The sequence below is a fragment of the Aplysia californica genome, unplaced genomic scaffold (genome assembly GCF_000002075.1).
Source record: "Aplysia californica isolate F4 #8 unplaced genomic scaffold, AplCal3.0 scaffold00137, whole genome shotgun sequence".
In the NCBI taxonomy this organism is placed as follows: Eukaryota; Metazoa; Mollusca; class Gastropoda; order Aplysiida; family Aplysiidae; genus Aplysia; species Aplysia californica.
In genome coordinates this window covers 944,057-958,054 of record NW_004797407.1, presented here as the reverse complement: position 1 = coordinate 958,054, position 13,998 = coordinate 944,057, and the positions used below count along the sequence as shown (strand labels likewise).

Here is a 13,998-nt window from a genome sequence, read left to right as displayed (position 1 = left end):
CACCCTTTAAATCTCTCATTTACCTAAAAAAGTTGTCACATGATCACACACACACACACATAATCTCACCTTTCAGACATGAGCTGGTCTACCTTCACCCCCTCTGACCTCTCGTAGTCCCGAATAAGTTCTGTCACATGATCCGAGGTCCTTTCCCCGGCCTCCGTGGGTTCCTCCACCACACACAAATAGAATGCCTGTAAAATGGCCGGACCCCCTGAGGGGGAGACTGTGGAAGCTGGATGTGTGGCCGACCTGGAGTCCTAATGTGGAAGAAAAAGTTATAACTATACCAGGGCACAATTTTAAGAACGACAGAAGGCGACAAGATGTCCGTGTATTGCTGAGTCTACGTTTTGTGGAAAGAAAAGTACATCGACACAAATAACAGCAAATTAGTCTGAGTAAAGCATGAACCAACAACTATTTTAAAAGACCCCCAATCCCCTCCCAATAAGGTAACACCTACATGTAACTATGCTAAAAGACCTGACGAAATAACAACATTTCCCTGTGATAAAAATATTCAAGAGAGTACTCTCACAGGCTAAATACTCAAGTATTCATAAACCCCTACTACTAACAGCGCTGCCACACCCCCACCCCCCCCACTTCTACCATGAAGCAACCCTTCCATACCTGCGCCATTGTAGTGTTGAGTAGACCAGTAACAGCATTCCACCGGCCCTCGTCACACACCAGCAGTTCTGACTCACCCCCTGCCAAAACTGGTTGCTCACCCTCTACACCTACACCATCACCGCTACACTGGACACCCCCTGCCTCATAAACATCCTTCATCTGCGACTCTGTTTGGAAAGAAATGAACAACAACAAATGAAACGAGCACCAAAAAGCCAAACACAGATTTGAACTCTGAACTTCCGTGAGATGAAAAGTTCGATAACCAACTGTTTAAAAACAAATGTGAGGCATCATGGTGAAATCAGGCGATTGTCAAAACAATGAAATCGAAGAAACTGGCATTTTTCTGCCAGAACATAATTTTTATAGGAATTTTTTTTTTTTTTTACTCAAGGCCTTTAAGATCAATTTAAAGACAAATTTGCATGTGGATTTTACTGAAAAACATTGATTTGAGGTACACAAAATGTAAATTTGCAATTTCCAAGGTCTCCCAAGGTTTGGAAATTATGAAACTTTTGGCAGTCATTTTCTCGCCAATTTTACCTCTGAAACCATGCATTTTATACACAGTATAATGCGGATAGCTCGAATACATCGGGACAAGCCTCGGTAGTTTGAGGGATATCTTACAAAAGATAAACAAGAAAAATAAAAACAAAGAACCACAGGCACAGTTTGACAGATGCGCGATTTCGTGCCATCTGATGGCGTCAATGTAATAAAAATGGGCAAGGGACAAAAAAAATAAATGCTCCAATCACCAAAATGCCAGTGTGTAGAAGCAGACCAAACTGTGGAACACATCCTTCAACAGTGCAGGACACATAAGGCCCTGAAACAGGAAACGTGGTCAACACCCCCCCCCCATTGACAAAGCTGAAAGGGCAGACAGAAGAATTGAGCAGGATGGCCAAGAGTATGATAAAGAAGAAGAAGAAGCAGATGAAGAAGAAAAGGAGGAGGAGGATCTTGGTTTTTTTGGGGGGTTGAGGAATGTTAATAGGATATTGAAATATTTCAACTGTATAATATATTTCTTAAAATAAAGGTGTTCAAAACTTGTTTGTTTTTTAAATTCACTTTTCTTAGAATAATAAATACATGTTAAAGAAATCCGGAACATACAGCATACTTACGGACAGAAGGCATGAGGGAAGAAACTTGTCCAGGATTACCAGTGGATCCTTCAGAGATCCTCATCTGAAACGGCAAAATGTACAAACAAACCTAAGAAATTACAGCAACAATATCCTCGACTGAAATGTTAAAAAATGTGCAGATACAATAAATTGTTTTATAATCAAAAGACAGTGAAAAAAGACCAACATTAATTCTAAATAAACTAGACATACCCATTTCTAGTGATGAAACTGAGACAACAATATCGCCGCTGTCCAACTCAAATGATGTATTGGCCGAATTATAGCTCAAACACGTTTTTTGGTCTCAGATTATATCATTAATAATATAGTAATAATAATAAATGACATTTATAGCTGTCAACCCCGATTAAAGTAAACAGGCTCGAGCGCTTTACAATACAATGTACCAGAGTAAAATAAAACGATGTGTTCTGACTAAAAGAAAATAACTCCAAATATTCATCTTATTACAAATTGTAATTACAACTGGCAACAGCCTAAGAGGTAAAAAGAACTTTCTAAACAAAATGTGAGCAACACTGAGTGATAATAAGAAATAATTACACCCCCTCACCACACAAGAAAGTGTCTGATCTAAATTGGCACATACACGATTAGAGTCTGACAAAGACAATAAATTTTTTTTTCAACAAAAGTAGTATCAAAGCTCCGGGAGTTACCTGGGAAAATGCTGCCGTGTCCATCTCCTCATCAGCAGAGCCTCCTTTTGAAACATTGGCACTTCTGGCTTGCGATGTGCACGTAGCCATCGTGTGGTCATCACCATCCCCTCTAACATTCCCGCCATCAACATCGGGTAACCGGTCATTCTCAAGGCCTGAACCCTCTGTTTTTAACATCTGACCTATGTGTGAATCGCCACAGTTGCCTGATCTTTGATCATGACCCCAGTCTCCTGACCCTTGATCCCAGTCATCTGACCCATGACCCCATTCTTCTGACTCCTGACCCCAGTCATCCGACCCCTCTCCCCAATCATCCTGGTCATCCAGCCATGAGTCAGATGAGCCAGATTTGTCACAGGTCGAACTCACAGAGCCGTACGTTTTGTCCAGCTTGAGACTGCGGAAAACTGTCCACCTGCACAAACAAGGAACAACACAACTATTTAGTTCATTTACAAGACACCTGACCTCTTACTAATTCAAATTAACTTATTGTTGAGGCCACGAGAAGACATCTTATTCTCCACTAAACAGATCAACAAATCGATAAAAACTATTATGACCCATCTCCATATCTTAGACTTATCTTTTGTCTTCGGAAAGATAATTATATTTCAAAATTGAAATACCTAATGTTATTTCCTTCCACGATACATAACAACCGCAAAGAGCTGATACTACCTACCCCCCCCCCCCCAAACCAGAAAAATATGGTCCAGATTCCGACTCCCCAAATATTTAATAAAAATGAATAGAGAGGAGCAAAGCGAATCCTGTCTGTAAAAGAGCATGAGTAAAAATACACATATAAATAAAGGGTGAAAGAAGTGACAACATATCATTTGGTGACAGTAACAAATTTAACAAATAGAGTTACTTATGTGAGGCAGCGTGGTGGAATCAGGCTCTCATCAAAATAATCAAAGTGAAGATACTTGCATTTTTCCGCAGGTTTGTGAATTTTAATCAAATTTTTGTTTTTGGGCTCAACACCTTTTATGGCCATTAAAGAACTCATTTCTGTGTGTATTTTACTGAAAAACGTTGATTAAAGGCACAAAAGATATACATTTTCAGTTATTACGGACTCTTATGCTAAAGAAATAACTAATTTTTTCAGCCATTTTCTCACTAATTTTACCTCTGAAAACAGGTGACCACCCCACCTCCTTCATTTGCAAATATCTCGACTTGTATTTAAGATAAACGGATATTTTTTTCATCCAAATAAAGACAAGTGAACAAGCTTTATTAAGATGATACCACTCTATGTGCCCAAAAATTGACGAGAGCCTGATTCCACCACGCTGCCTCACATATAGAGATCAAAATAAAAAAAAGTAATTTACCCTTCACGTCTCTTGCTGCAGTCAGTGAGACAGGCAAAGACGTAAAGTAGGCGATGGTAGGGGGAGCCACCCAGGGGGCAGTACAGCTGAGTGACCAGACTACTGGGACGACCACACAGTCGGCAGTTGGGGATCTGTCGAGACGGGCCTTCAGTCAGCCAGGACTGAGCAGAGGAAAGTCATGAACACAATGAGAAAAAGTAATTGGGTTATCATTTTACTATCACCCCTGCCTCACCGGGTAGGCCCGCTGAACATCACTTTTTTGTCTTGCATATTTAATATATATATAAATATTTTTTAAAATCCATCCTTTGAAAATCAATAGTTTTTTAGATATTTGTTTAAAAAAAACAACTATTTTAATACAAACGATAATTTAATTTAATATAATATTACTAATTAGTCAAACCTGTTTAAGATGGCCATGCATTGTCAAGGAAAAATAAAAAAAGTGTCCGTATAAGAAATAACTGTCAAATACTGGACTGAACAAAATAAAGAAAACAAACCATTTACTTCAGAGCTCCCAACTGGAGGTGGTCGCAGGCTTAGGGCTGCTGCAGGGGTCACTAAAATATGTTTTCCCCTTTTGAAAAGGGAGACGGGGGGAGGGGGGTGGAGGGGATGACTGTTTTGTGGGACTTTTGTAATAAATTCCTTCTTATTCTTTTTCAAAATTATGGTTCCGCGAAATGACCTCCAAATAGTAACGGAACCACCTTCGAGAGAATAAATTGCTGTGGTCCTGACCATATTCACCAGATGCCCGTAAGGTAGATAAAGATACATCAGTAGAAATTCTCTCTGTCTATGCTTTATTTGAAAAGGCTTCGCAAGAGGAGGAAATACCATCAAACTGGAAGGGAAGCCATCCTTCAAGCTGCCAAAGAAGGGAGACCTCAGTAATGTAACAACTACAGAGGCAAAAACAGTCCTGCCAATACCTGGGAGTCTTTTTAACAGGTCCTGGAGAGAATCAAGCTGGCAACAGGTGAGACGCTCCGAGGAAACCAAGCAGGATTCCGACCACCTGTGGTCAACTTCATTGATTATGAAAAGCATTGATTGACAGCGTGGACAGGGACACTCTGTGGAAACTCATGCGGCATTGTGGAATACTTGACAAAATAGTCAAGCTTGAGAAGGCCACCTGTCCTATGATGGAACAAACTGCCAAGTCTTCCATGAAGGACAACTCTCAGAACCATTCCAGGAACAGACAGGAGCACGACAAGGATGCTTGCTCTCAACTTTGCTCTTCATACTGGCAATTGACTGGATCATGAAAGAAGCCACCAGAGGCAAGCGGGGAAGGAATACATTGGACCTCTTGGGGCAGCTGGACGACCTGGACTTTGCCGATAACCTTGCACTGCTCTCTCACACACATGCTCAGCGGAGGCAAAAAAAAGACCAAGGAGCTCAACAGCCTACTAGATATAGATCTAAATCTAGATCTAGACTCTAGATCTATGTTTTCTCATGCCCATTACTACTCTAATACTTCTACTATTAACTAGATTTAGATCTAGATCTAGATCTAGTACTCATCAAGTATCGAGGCAAGGTCACTGATCAGGATTTAATTTGCCAACGTAGAATTCCTAGCTTTCTAGATCTAGATCTAGATTCTAGACCTAGATCTAGATATCTAGATCTAGATTTCTAGGTTCTAAATATGTTTTTTTGAAATTTATTAAGACAAATTATTTTAATTTTAAAAATTTAATTCAACCCACCGGAGTTCCACCAATCTTGTTGACATCCCAGCTCACTGTGTCAGACGCTCCGATTATCTGATCCACTAATCCAATTAATACTGACATAGTTAATACAGTGACTGAATCAACGGGAGGACTTCCGAATCAACTAAGACAGAGGACTGCTGTTGCTTCGAACTGCTAGTGTGGGTTGTGGTTGTAGGCCTATGCGTACATTAGGCCAACCATGCTCAATGCTCATCCAGAAAAGAAAACGAAATCGAAACAGGAAGTTCAACAACGTCCAGAAATTATTTTGTTCTCTAAAATAGAAGATTCAGAACGGAAGTGCTACCATAGTATCATGGCTGCCGCTGTTTACATTCGATAAACTTCTCATTTTGCCCGATCATTGCTGAGATAAAATTGTGCTCAGTGTTTTTCGTACTCTTTGGTATGAACTAATTAGGGTGAAGAGAATACCACTGACTTTATCAAAGATACATCTGAACAATGGCAGCTAGTCACGCTCAAATAGAAGATCTGAATGCCTCAGCTGTAGCCGGTCCTGAGGATGTTTTTGACGATGTTGAGATGGCTTCAACAGGCATTAATATGCTATTGAACAACGGATTTGATGAGGCGTTTGCTCTTTTTGACAAATACAAGTAAGAGGTTGATGAAAGTTGGATAAAAATTAAATAACTTGATTTGTTTCATGTAAATCTAACCCTCGGCACTCTTCGGGAGAAGTGGTCGGAACATGCGACTCTAAGCTAAACGCAGACCGGACTACGACTGGCTGAACGCCAACCTTTGACCCCTAAATACAACGGTACTCTTGGAATTCCTGGTTTCGGTCTCGCCCCTTTGACCGTCTTCTCACAGCGGGTTTAGTTTATTTAGTTTTAGTAGAGGTTTTACGTAGCGCTCATACTCATAGAGTAAGAAAAGGCCACCTCTATTCTCACTCGAAGTGAGAATAGTGTAGACGAATCTTGTGGCTATTCTCACCCGGTGCGCGTTCACCAAATTTTGCGTTCACCCTAAACCACAGAAATCTACACTGTGATAACAGAAAAATTGTACAATTCTGTGCCGTGAACAAACGTTCCATTACAACTGTAGCCTACTAAAAGCGTACAATTTTGTATGTGGGCAGTGGAGAGAGAGAGAGAAAGAGAGAGAGGAGTAGCGCGAGAATTTCCGGGCAAAACAAAATGGCGACCTGCGTAGTTCGGCTCGATTCGAAAAGTTAAATAGCCATAGCATCTTTGTAGACAACCAAATTAATTTACTTGTTTTGGTCAATTTGATCGTCCACATCGATAGATAGTATTCAGAAAGAGACAGAGAGAGAGAGAAGAGGGGAGGAGTTGATCTTGCGAGAACTTCCGGGCGGGTGAGAATAGCCACTTTCGTAAGAAAAAGAAGGAGGAGGAGGAGGAGGTTTTGGTGATGGAGGAGGAGAAATGAAGATGAAAAATAATAAAAGAAGAAAAGAAGAAGAATGAGGAGGAGGAAGAAGAAGGAGGAAGGGGGGAGGAGAGAGAAGAAGGAGGAGGAGGAATTTGAGGAGGGGGAGGAGAAGAAGATTTTTATAAGAGAAATAAAGGAAGGAGTAGTCTACTGTCTAGTCTAAGTGTAGGAACTTGGAGTAACTATTAATAGGAGAGGCCATGAGTCGCATAACGTGAAGCTGCTGCAGACGACGGTTGGCCATGTTTGTGAGATCAGCTCAGTTCTCTCAGTTGTAAACTTAGTGTCGACCGAATGGCAGTTTGCGTAGCGTTCGGGTCCGGTGGGCCTCTCATTCAAAGGTCCTGGGTTCAAATCCGAGTAGTGACGGAAACATTTTGTTCTCTAAAATTCTACTTTCTCTTTCGTCTGCTTGCGTCTCCACTTTCTGCTCCTACCTCCTCAGGGCTCCGGACTCTTTCTGCAGCCTTTCTACTGCTACTCCTTGGCTCCTTCTTTTACCTCTGTCTTTCAGCCACACCCCTGATCTTCTGGTAGGAAAGATCTACCCCTAGCCTTCTCGGACAAGGGCAAAAAAATATCGGAGGTCGCGTATATGCAAGTTGCGCAAATTAAAGGTCCCTTGGTGGTCTAAAATTGATAAGAGTACGGTAGGCTTCGGTCGCCACCCAGGCAAAATTCAAAATTTCCTACCAACTTAAAATGTTTAATGTGTCCCTCACACTCATATGACTTTATGCAGTTGCGAGTGCCGTAAAACACTTATAAAAGGCCTACGAAAAATGTTTTTAAGAATATCAGTCTCTGGCAATGGCACTGAACTTGATGACGAAGTGCCTTCTGATTTGGCGTAAATGCATCTCACAGTAAAAACAGAATGAAAAAAGATTGCAGAAAATTCAGTTTGCCATGATGATAACTGCACGTATGTGCCTAGATCTAGTCTGGCATACTTGTCAATTTGCTCTGCATGTTGCTTGTTGCTGGTTTTGTGTTGTTAAGGTTGACAAAGCATTTGAAAATGTGAAACCTGCATCGGTGCCTTTGTTGACTGCAGTGGGTCAAATGTAACTTCCTTGCTGTTTTTGAAGTCTCATCGGAGGTTCGACAGTGCCTTCAAAGAATGTCATTGAAAAGTGTGTTTGGTGTGTGAATAACATTTTCGATGCCATGTGTCGTCTGTCTGTGCAGGGGGTGTGACATTGTCAAGAGAGAAATGTCACAAATTAATTCAATCTGTTTTGAAAATCTCCTTATATTATAAGCCTATCATTTCAAATTTTCTATTAATTTTTCAATACACTTAACAGTATTAAAAAAAATTTAGATAAAGTGTCTGGGTGTTTTAAAGGTGCCCCTCCCTCCTCGCTTTATTTGGGGGGGGGGGGGGAGGCTGTTTTATTCTTGTTTTTTTGTTGGGTTTTTTTGTGTGTGTGTGGGGGGGGGGGGGGGTAATTTCCACCATCATACTTCACTCTTATCTGCCTTGCCCTCTCCTTCCTCATTCTTCGCCCATCCCATCCCACCCTCACTACCATCTTTTGTGTAATCATTTTCAATTTTGTTAGAAATATATTTTGTTGTATGTTTAAGTCAAGAAGACTACGTTTGTGTAAAAATAATGTCAGTGATGACATCATTTTGCACTGATGAAGTTCTTTGACCGAAAAGTCTGCAAATTTTGTTATCCCGTTTATATTTTTGTTTTGATTCTTATTATAATCCCAATTTCTTCTCTAAAACAAGTAAAAAAAATTATCTTACCGTCACAATGTGTATACATAGTACATGTATTACCAAATGTTCGACTGAGTGAGCTGGTAATTTGATGCGAGTAAGATTTCTTACTGTCCTTATTATATTGTTACTATCAAGAAGTCTTCGTTTTTGTAAAAATAATGAAGTTCGACTACCAAAAACTCAGCAAATGTTATCATCCCGTTAAAAATTTGGTTTTGATCCTTATTATCCCAATTTCGTCTCTAAAACATGTAAAAAAAAAATTATCTTACCATCACAATGTGTATACATAGTACACGTATACTGTAAATATTCGACTAAATGAGCCGGTAATTTGATGCAACTAAGATTTCTTAACATCCTTATTACATTACAACTGTACGTGAGTGCTTATAATGCTGTAATTAACATTGACAAAGAAATTTCGAGAGACAATGGAGTCCGAGCAGCTTGTTTTGAAAGGAGATTACGCTGCATTGTTTTGAACTTACAAAGATGGCGGCAGGCCCGATAAGCTCCGCCCTTTCGGCTTCAACTTGGTTGGAACTGTTGAGCGGGCGACGCAACGTAAGGGCCTCTCCCTATATATAGTTACTCCAAGTGTAGGAATGCATGCATGTTACAAATTGGGGACTTTTTCGTTTGTTACCCCACCTTGGGAGAGAGAGAGAGAGTAGCCTATAGGCCTACTAAATGAATTCATGGTCAAAGGTTCTGCCTATCAGCCAATCGTAGCCCGGTTTGTATTACGCCCTGCGTGTAGTCGAATGTGTCGTCTGAAACAAAAACGGAAGTCGAGTGAAAAAGCTGGGACAAATTTATAGAAAAGGTCCAAACCCAATTTAGATCTAGATTATTTTTCAGCACTATTTTTATTATTTTAACGTTCTTTCGTGTGCTGAGAACAGTTTTGGCCCTAAAGGTATTTTTTAAAACTTTTCCTCTCTGTCTCACGCTTTTAGCTACCAGTTGTCGTTTTTCTACTAGATCTAGATTATAGATCTAGATCTAAATATAGAATCGCTGAACTCGAATATCAACTTCTTTTCCGTTGCAAATAAATAGTTTTTGAAATACCTGATTGTTCTTAAAAAAGAGATAGATATGTGCTTTGGACCAATTTGGAAGGGAGGGGGGGGGTTCCTGCCCCCCTGGGGTAAAAGAAAATCAGTTGGGGGGGGGGGGAGGGGGGAGGGTTACAGTTTTAACCCATAAGTTGATATTTTACAGTTCGATTTGAAATTTTCTTGAAAATAATTGATTTATGTTATATTGATCTGCAGTTTGACCCCTGAAGCAGTGCATCTCTGTGTGCGGGAGTGAAAGTAAAAATTTACCGCGCTAAAAACTGTCATCTGTCACAGACCATTTATGTCATGGTGGATACAGGCGCTCGTCAATTTTGGAGCATTTGGGGTTTATATTGGTATCATCTTAAAGCCTTATCATTTGCCTTCCTTTTGGTGAAAAAAAAAATCAATCTAGGTTTAGAAGTTGAAATATTTGCTATTGAAGGAGGTCAGAGTCGTCTGTTTTCAGAGGTAAAATTAGCAAGAAAATGAAATAGCCGCCAAAGTTTGGTAACTTCCATAGCCTGAGAGTCCTTGGAAATTGGAAATTTACATTTTTTGTGCCTTTAATTGTTTTTCACTTCAATCCACACAAAAATATGTTTTTAAATGGACATAAAAGGTGTTGAGTCAAAACAAGAAAATTAGAAAACAATTGCCCATCGGCTGAACTTTAATAAAGCCGATTTCTTGGATTTCATTATTTTGACGAGCGCTTTATTTCACCATGATGCCTCGCATCTTTTTTTTTATGCAACCTTCCGCACCCCCCTTTTTTTTTCTCGTGACTTCCGCTTTTGTTTCCGATTACAGTGTACATAATGTATAAATTTCCTTTGACTTTGAGTTAGGCCGGGACCACTTTTCCTGAAGAGAGCCTTTAACCTATCTGTATTACCTGTCCAGGGCAACAACGTCTTTGCACACCGGACAGTTCCATAAGTGCTCAGTTCCCCCCAGAACCAAAGCCCACTAGGTATCCATACTGATTGTTCCGGTGGCTGTCTGATTATGGCGACGTCTTTCCTTTCCAGATAATCGTTCCTTTCTTCCTTCTCCCCTCTCTATCCCCATTTCCCGCATCCTAATGATTGTGTGGTGTTCTGCTGTCTCCTTGTCTTCTTCATCCCGCAACTTTTTCTCCAGGGTCTTCAACACTTCTCCTTTGTCAAATTTCACCTCACCATCAACCACGGCACTGCCTGCCAGCCTATCAGCCTCCTCATTGCCTTTCACTCCAGAGTGCCCTGGACAGAATATCCACGTGATGGCTCTAAGTGATGAGTGTTGTATTGGGTTCATCCATTCACTCCGAAGAAGCCCTTTCTCAACCCTTCGCAAGATGCTCTGGGAGTCCGTGACAATGATGAGATGAGTTGTTCTTGGTCTTGTATTATGAAGCCATCCAAGCGCCCTTGTTACGGCCTCAATCTCCATTTTCGTGCTTGAAGTTGTTCTTTCTATGGCACCTGACATGCCATGAACCTTTTTGCTCCCGCTGTACACCACAAAACCCCATCCACTTCTCTCACCCCTCCTGACTGATCCATCCGTATAGATCACTGGGTCCTCTGGCTTGGAATGCTCCTCAATTAATTGTTGTATATCATTGTCGTTAATGACAGCAGCACATTCCCGTTTTTCACGACCCATAGTGATGTGAACGTTGGCCAGGCTTCTGCAATCGGGGCTCAGTTCAAACCACTCCTTTCCACATCATATTTCATCGATGCCACAAACTTTCCTCAAGGAGTCTTCGGCTTCTGCCATCCATGAGCTGCCCCGTTTGATCCTGTTTCCTTTGATGCTGCCCCGGTTGTCATGCAAAGGGTGCTTCGGGTCTCCCAGGACATTCAAGTACAGCTTTGCCTGTGCCACCTTATGCCTCACTCTGATACTGGCCAGGTCAAGGATGTATCTCATACAGACAACATGGGTGTCCTTTAACCATCAGTAAAGACTAGATCTAGATATCTAATGGTTAGAGGTTACTCTGTGACTTTTGTGTGTGAATGAGACTTGGGCTTGGTTTTTGATGGAAAGTCTTGCGGTAAATTAATAGAATAGGGAGGATTAGTAAAATAGTGAGTTCTGTATTGAGCGACCAACACTATATTTAGTTGGAAGAGGCTAGCTGTAGACCTACTTAATGACGGCTAGACTGCCAGGCTAGCTGTACTTAATGACGGCTAGACGGCTAGGCTACCATACCTTATTCATAATATGATATTTGCACTGACCATTTGCCATTAATAGCAGTGCTAAATTGTAAATATACATTTACTAATGAGACCTGTTTTCTAATGCTAGTAGGGCCTAAGATAAGTACGGCTAGACTAGCAGGCTAATGACGGCTAGACGGCTAGGCTAGCCGTAATTATAACATGGCTAGACTGACATACAGAAACAATTGGCCTACTGAATGGTAAATAAATTTTTAGATTGCAGTACCTAAAGTATTTGTATATGAGACAAAACCAGGTGCCTTACTGAAAGTGCATGTCATTTTAAACCTGAATATTTACTAATGAGACCTGTGTACTCAACAGGTTTCTAATAGGGCTTAAAATAAGTACAGTTGTATTTCAGACGAAACTAAAAGGTGCCTTACTGACTTGCCATGCATGTATTTTAAACCTGAATAATTACTAGATCTAATGAGACCTATGTACTCAAGAGGTTTCAGTCAATAGGGCCAAACCTAGATCTAAGTACGACTAGACTGGCAGTCGTATTTAGTTTTAGTAGAGGTTTTACGGCGCTCACAATTCCAAAAGGTCTTATGAGGGCCGCCAACACTATAATAAATGGAATACATTTATGGTTAGAGATAAGCCTAGGGTTGAGTTAGGGTTAGATCTAGATATAGGTTCCTTCTTTATTGTCTTGTATTTAGGCCTATTGACTATTGAGTTGGATGCTCTTTGTAGTGTTATAAAAGTCCTTCTGAAAATAGGCCTTCTTTTTTACTGAAAATTTCAGTTGAAAATGTCAATTTCATTTTTTTGTTTTCGTGTTATGGGACCTATATTATATAATTATTATCTATCACTACCATTGCATTATTTAGGATGCATTTGTTGTTAAGACACAGGTAGACTGAACTGAGAGCTAAAATTATTTTTAGTGTATATATATGGGCAATTCTCCTGAAAACTTGAACTTTTCGTAACACGGGCATCAAATTTTAGAAGTCAACCAAATTGCTTGAAAATGTACTCAGTACACCTTTGACATGTCTAGTTTTGATCCCTTGAAGGCTGAAGCTAAAGCTTGTTTGGTTTCTTTGGAAACGGAAGTGAAGTTTAGACTATAGTGCGCTCCGGTCTTAAACGTTACAGGACACAACAATGCCGGTCAAAACATGAAATATAATAGAGTGAAAGAAAAATTAATTGCGCAAGCACAAAGTCCTTTATATTCATTGTTTGTTCACACAAATTTCAAACTATTTCTTAAAGAAGGAAATGCTTATCAAACAGTCATAATGATTTTAATGTTACCAGGCTAGAATTATTTTTCAAAAAGAAAACTATACTTTTATTTACAAAAATACTAATAAAAGTAAAACTTTAAACAAGTATTGCTATAAAACAGGAAATGTAATAGTGTAGTTTCAGCAAATATGAACAAAATCGATAAGTGTTTTTTGGCAGCAACAATAGCTAAATGTAGTAGTCTTAAACGTTACAGGACAAAAGATAAAAAAAGAAATGTACAGAATAAAGGACAATTTGTTTCTTAAAAATAATATGCACTCCTACTGAAAACTAAAATGAGTATTGAAATACTTCTTTGATGTTATCTGATATGTTTTTAGAGAAAAAGAGATATCAACTTATTGATTCATTGAGCATTTTATAGAGACTTCAAATTTACCCGACCAAAATCTTGTAGCAGTTACAAAGTGAAACATGAAATCCAAACTGAACTGAAATTAATTTTCCTAACAGTAGAAGCAGCAGCAGTAGCAGAAGCAGTAGTAGTAGTAGTAGTAGTAATAGTAGAAGCAGCAGTAGCAGCAGCAGCACAGGCAGCAGCAGCAGCAGCAGCAGCAGCAAGCAACAGTAGCAGAATGTCGAAAAGGGTATTCATATCGCCTTCATTATTGCTACTAACATTGTCAAAATACATCGTTATTGATGGCAGCAAACAGTGTTCTATCTTTCTCTTATTTCTTG

At 39.9% G+C, this 13,998-nt stretch overlaps 2 protein-coding genes across 3 annotated transcripts in view; one reads left to right on the top strand and one right to left on the bottom strand.

Annotated features, from left to right (window-relative positions):
- Nucleotides 1-5,782, bottom strand: part of LOC101848812 (programmed cell death protein 2-like) — a 12,752-nt gene extending 6,970 nt beyond the window's left edge. For both annotated transcript variants that reach the window (XM_035969326.1, XM_005096774.3), the window contains exons 1-6: nt 5,568-5,782; nt 3,826-3,989; nt 2,471-2,891; nt 1,785-1,848; nt 640-809; nt 70-263 (exon numbers count right to left, since the gene is read on the bottom strand). In XM_035969326.1, coding sequence (XP_035825219.1) covers nt 70-263; nt 640-809; nt 1,785-1,848; nt 2,471-2,891; nt 3,826-3,989; nt 5,568-5,654 — 1,100 coding nt within the window. In that variant the 5' untranslated portion in view covers nt 5,655-5,782. The remainder of the gene's footprint in view (nt 1-69; nt 264-639; nt 810-1,784; nt 1,849-2,470; nt 2,892-3,825; nt 3,990-5,567) is intronic.
- A 99-nt stretch (nt 5,783-5,881) lies between these two features.
- LOC101853158 (tetratricopeptide repeat protein 39C) overlaps nt 5,882-13,998 on the top strand; it is a gene marked incomplete at its 3' end in the record, with an annotated part of 26,943 nt that continues 18,826 nt past the window's right edge. Inside the window, 1 exon segment of the mRNA XM_013081595.2 lies at nt 5,882-6,196. Coding sequence (XP_012937049.1) covers nt 6,042-6,196 — 155 coding nt within the window.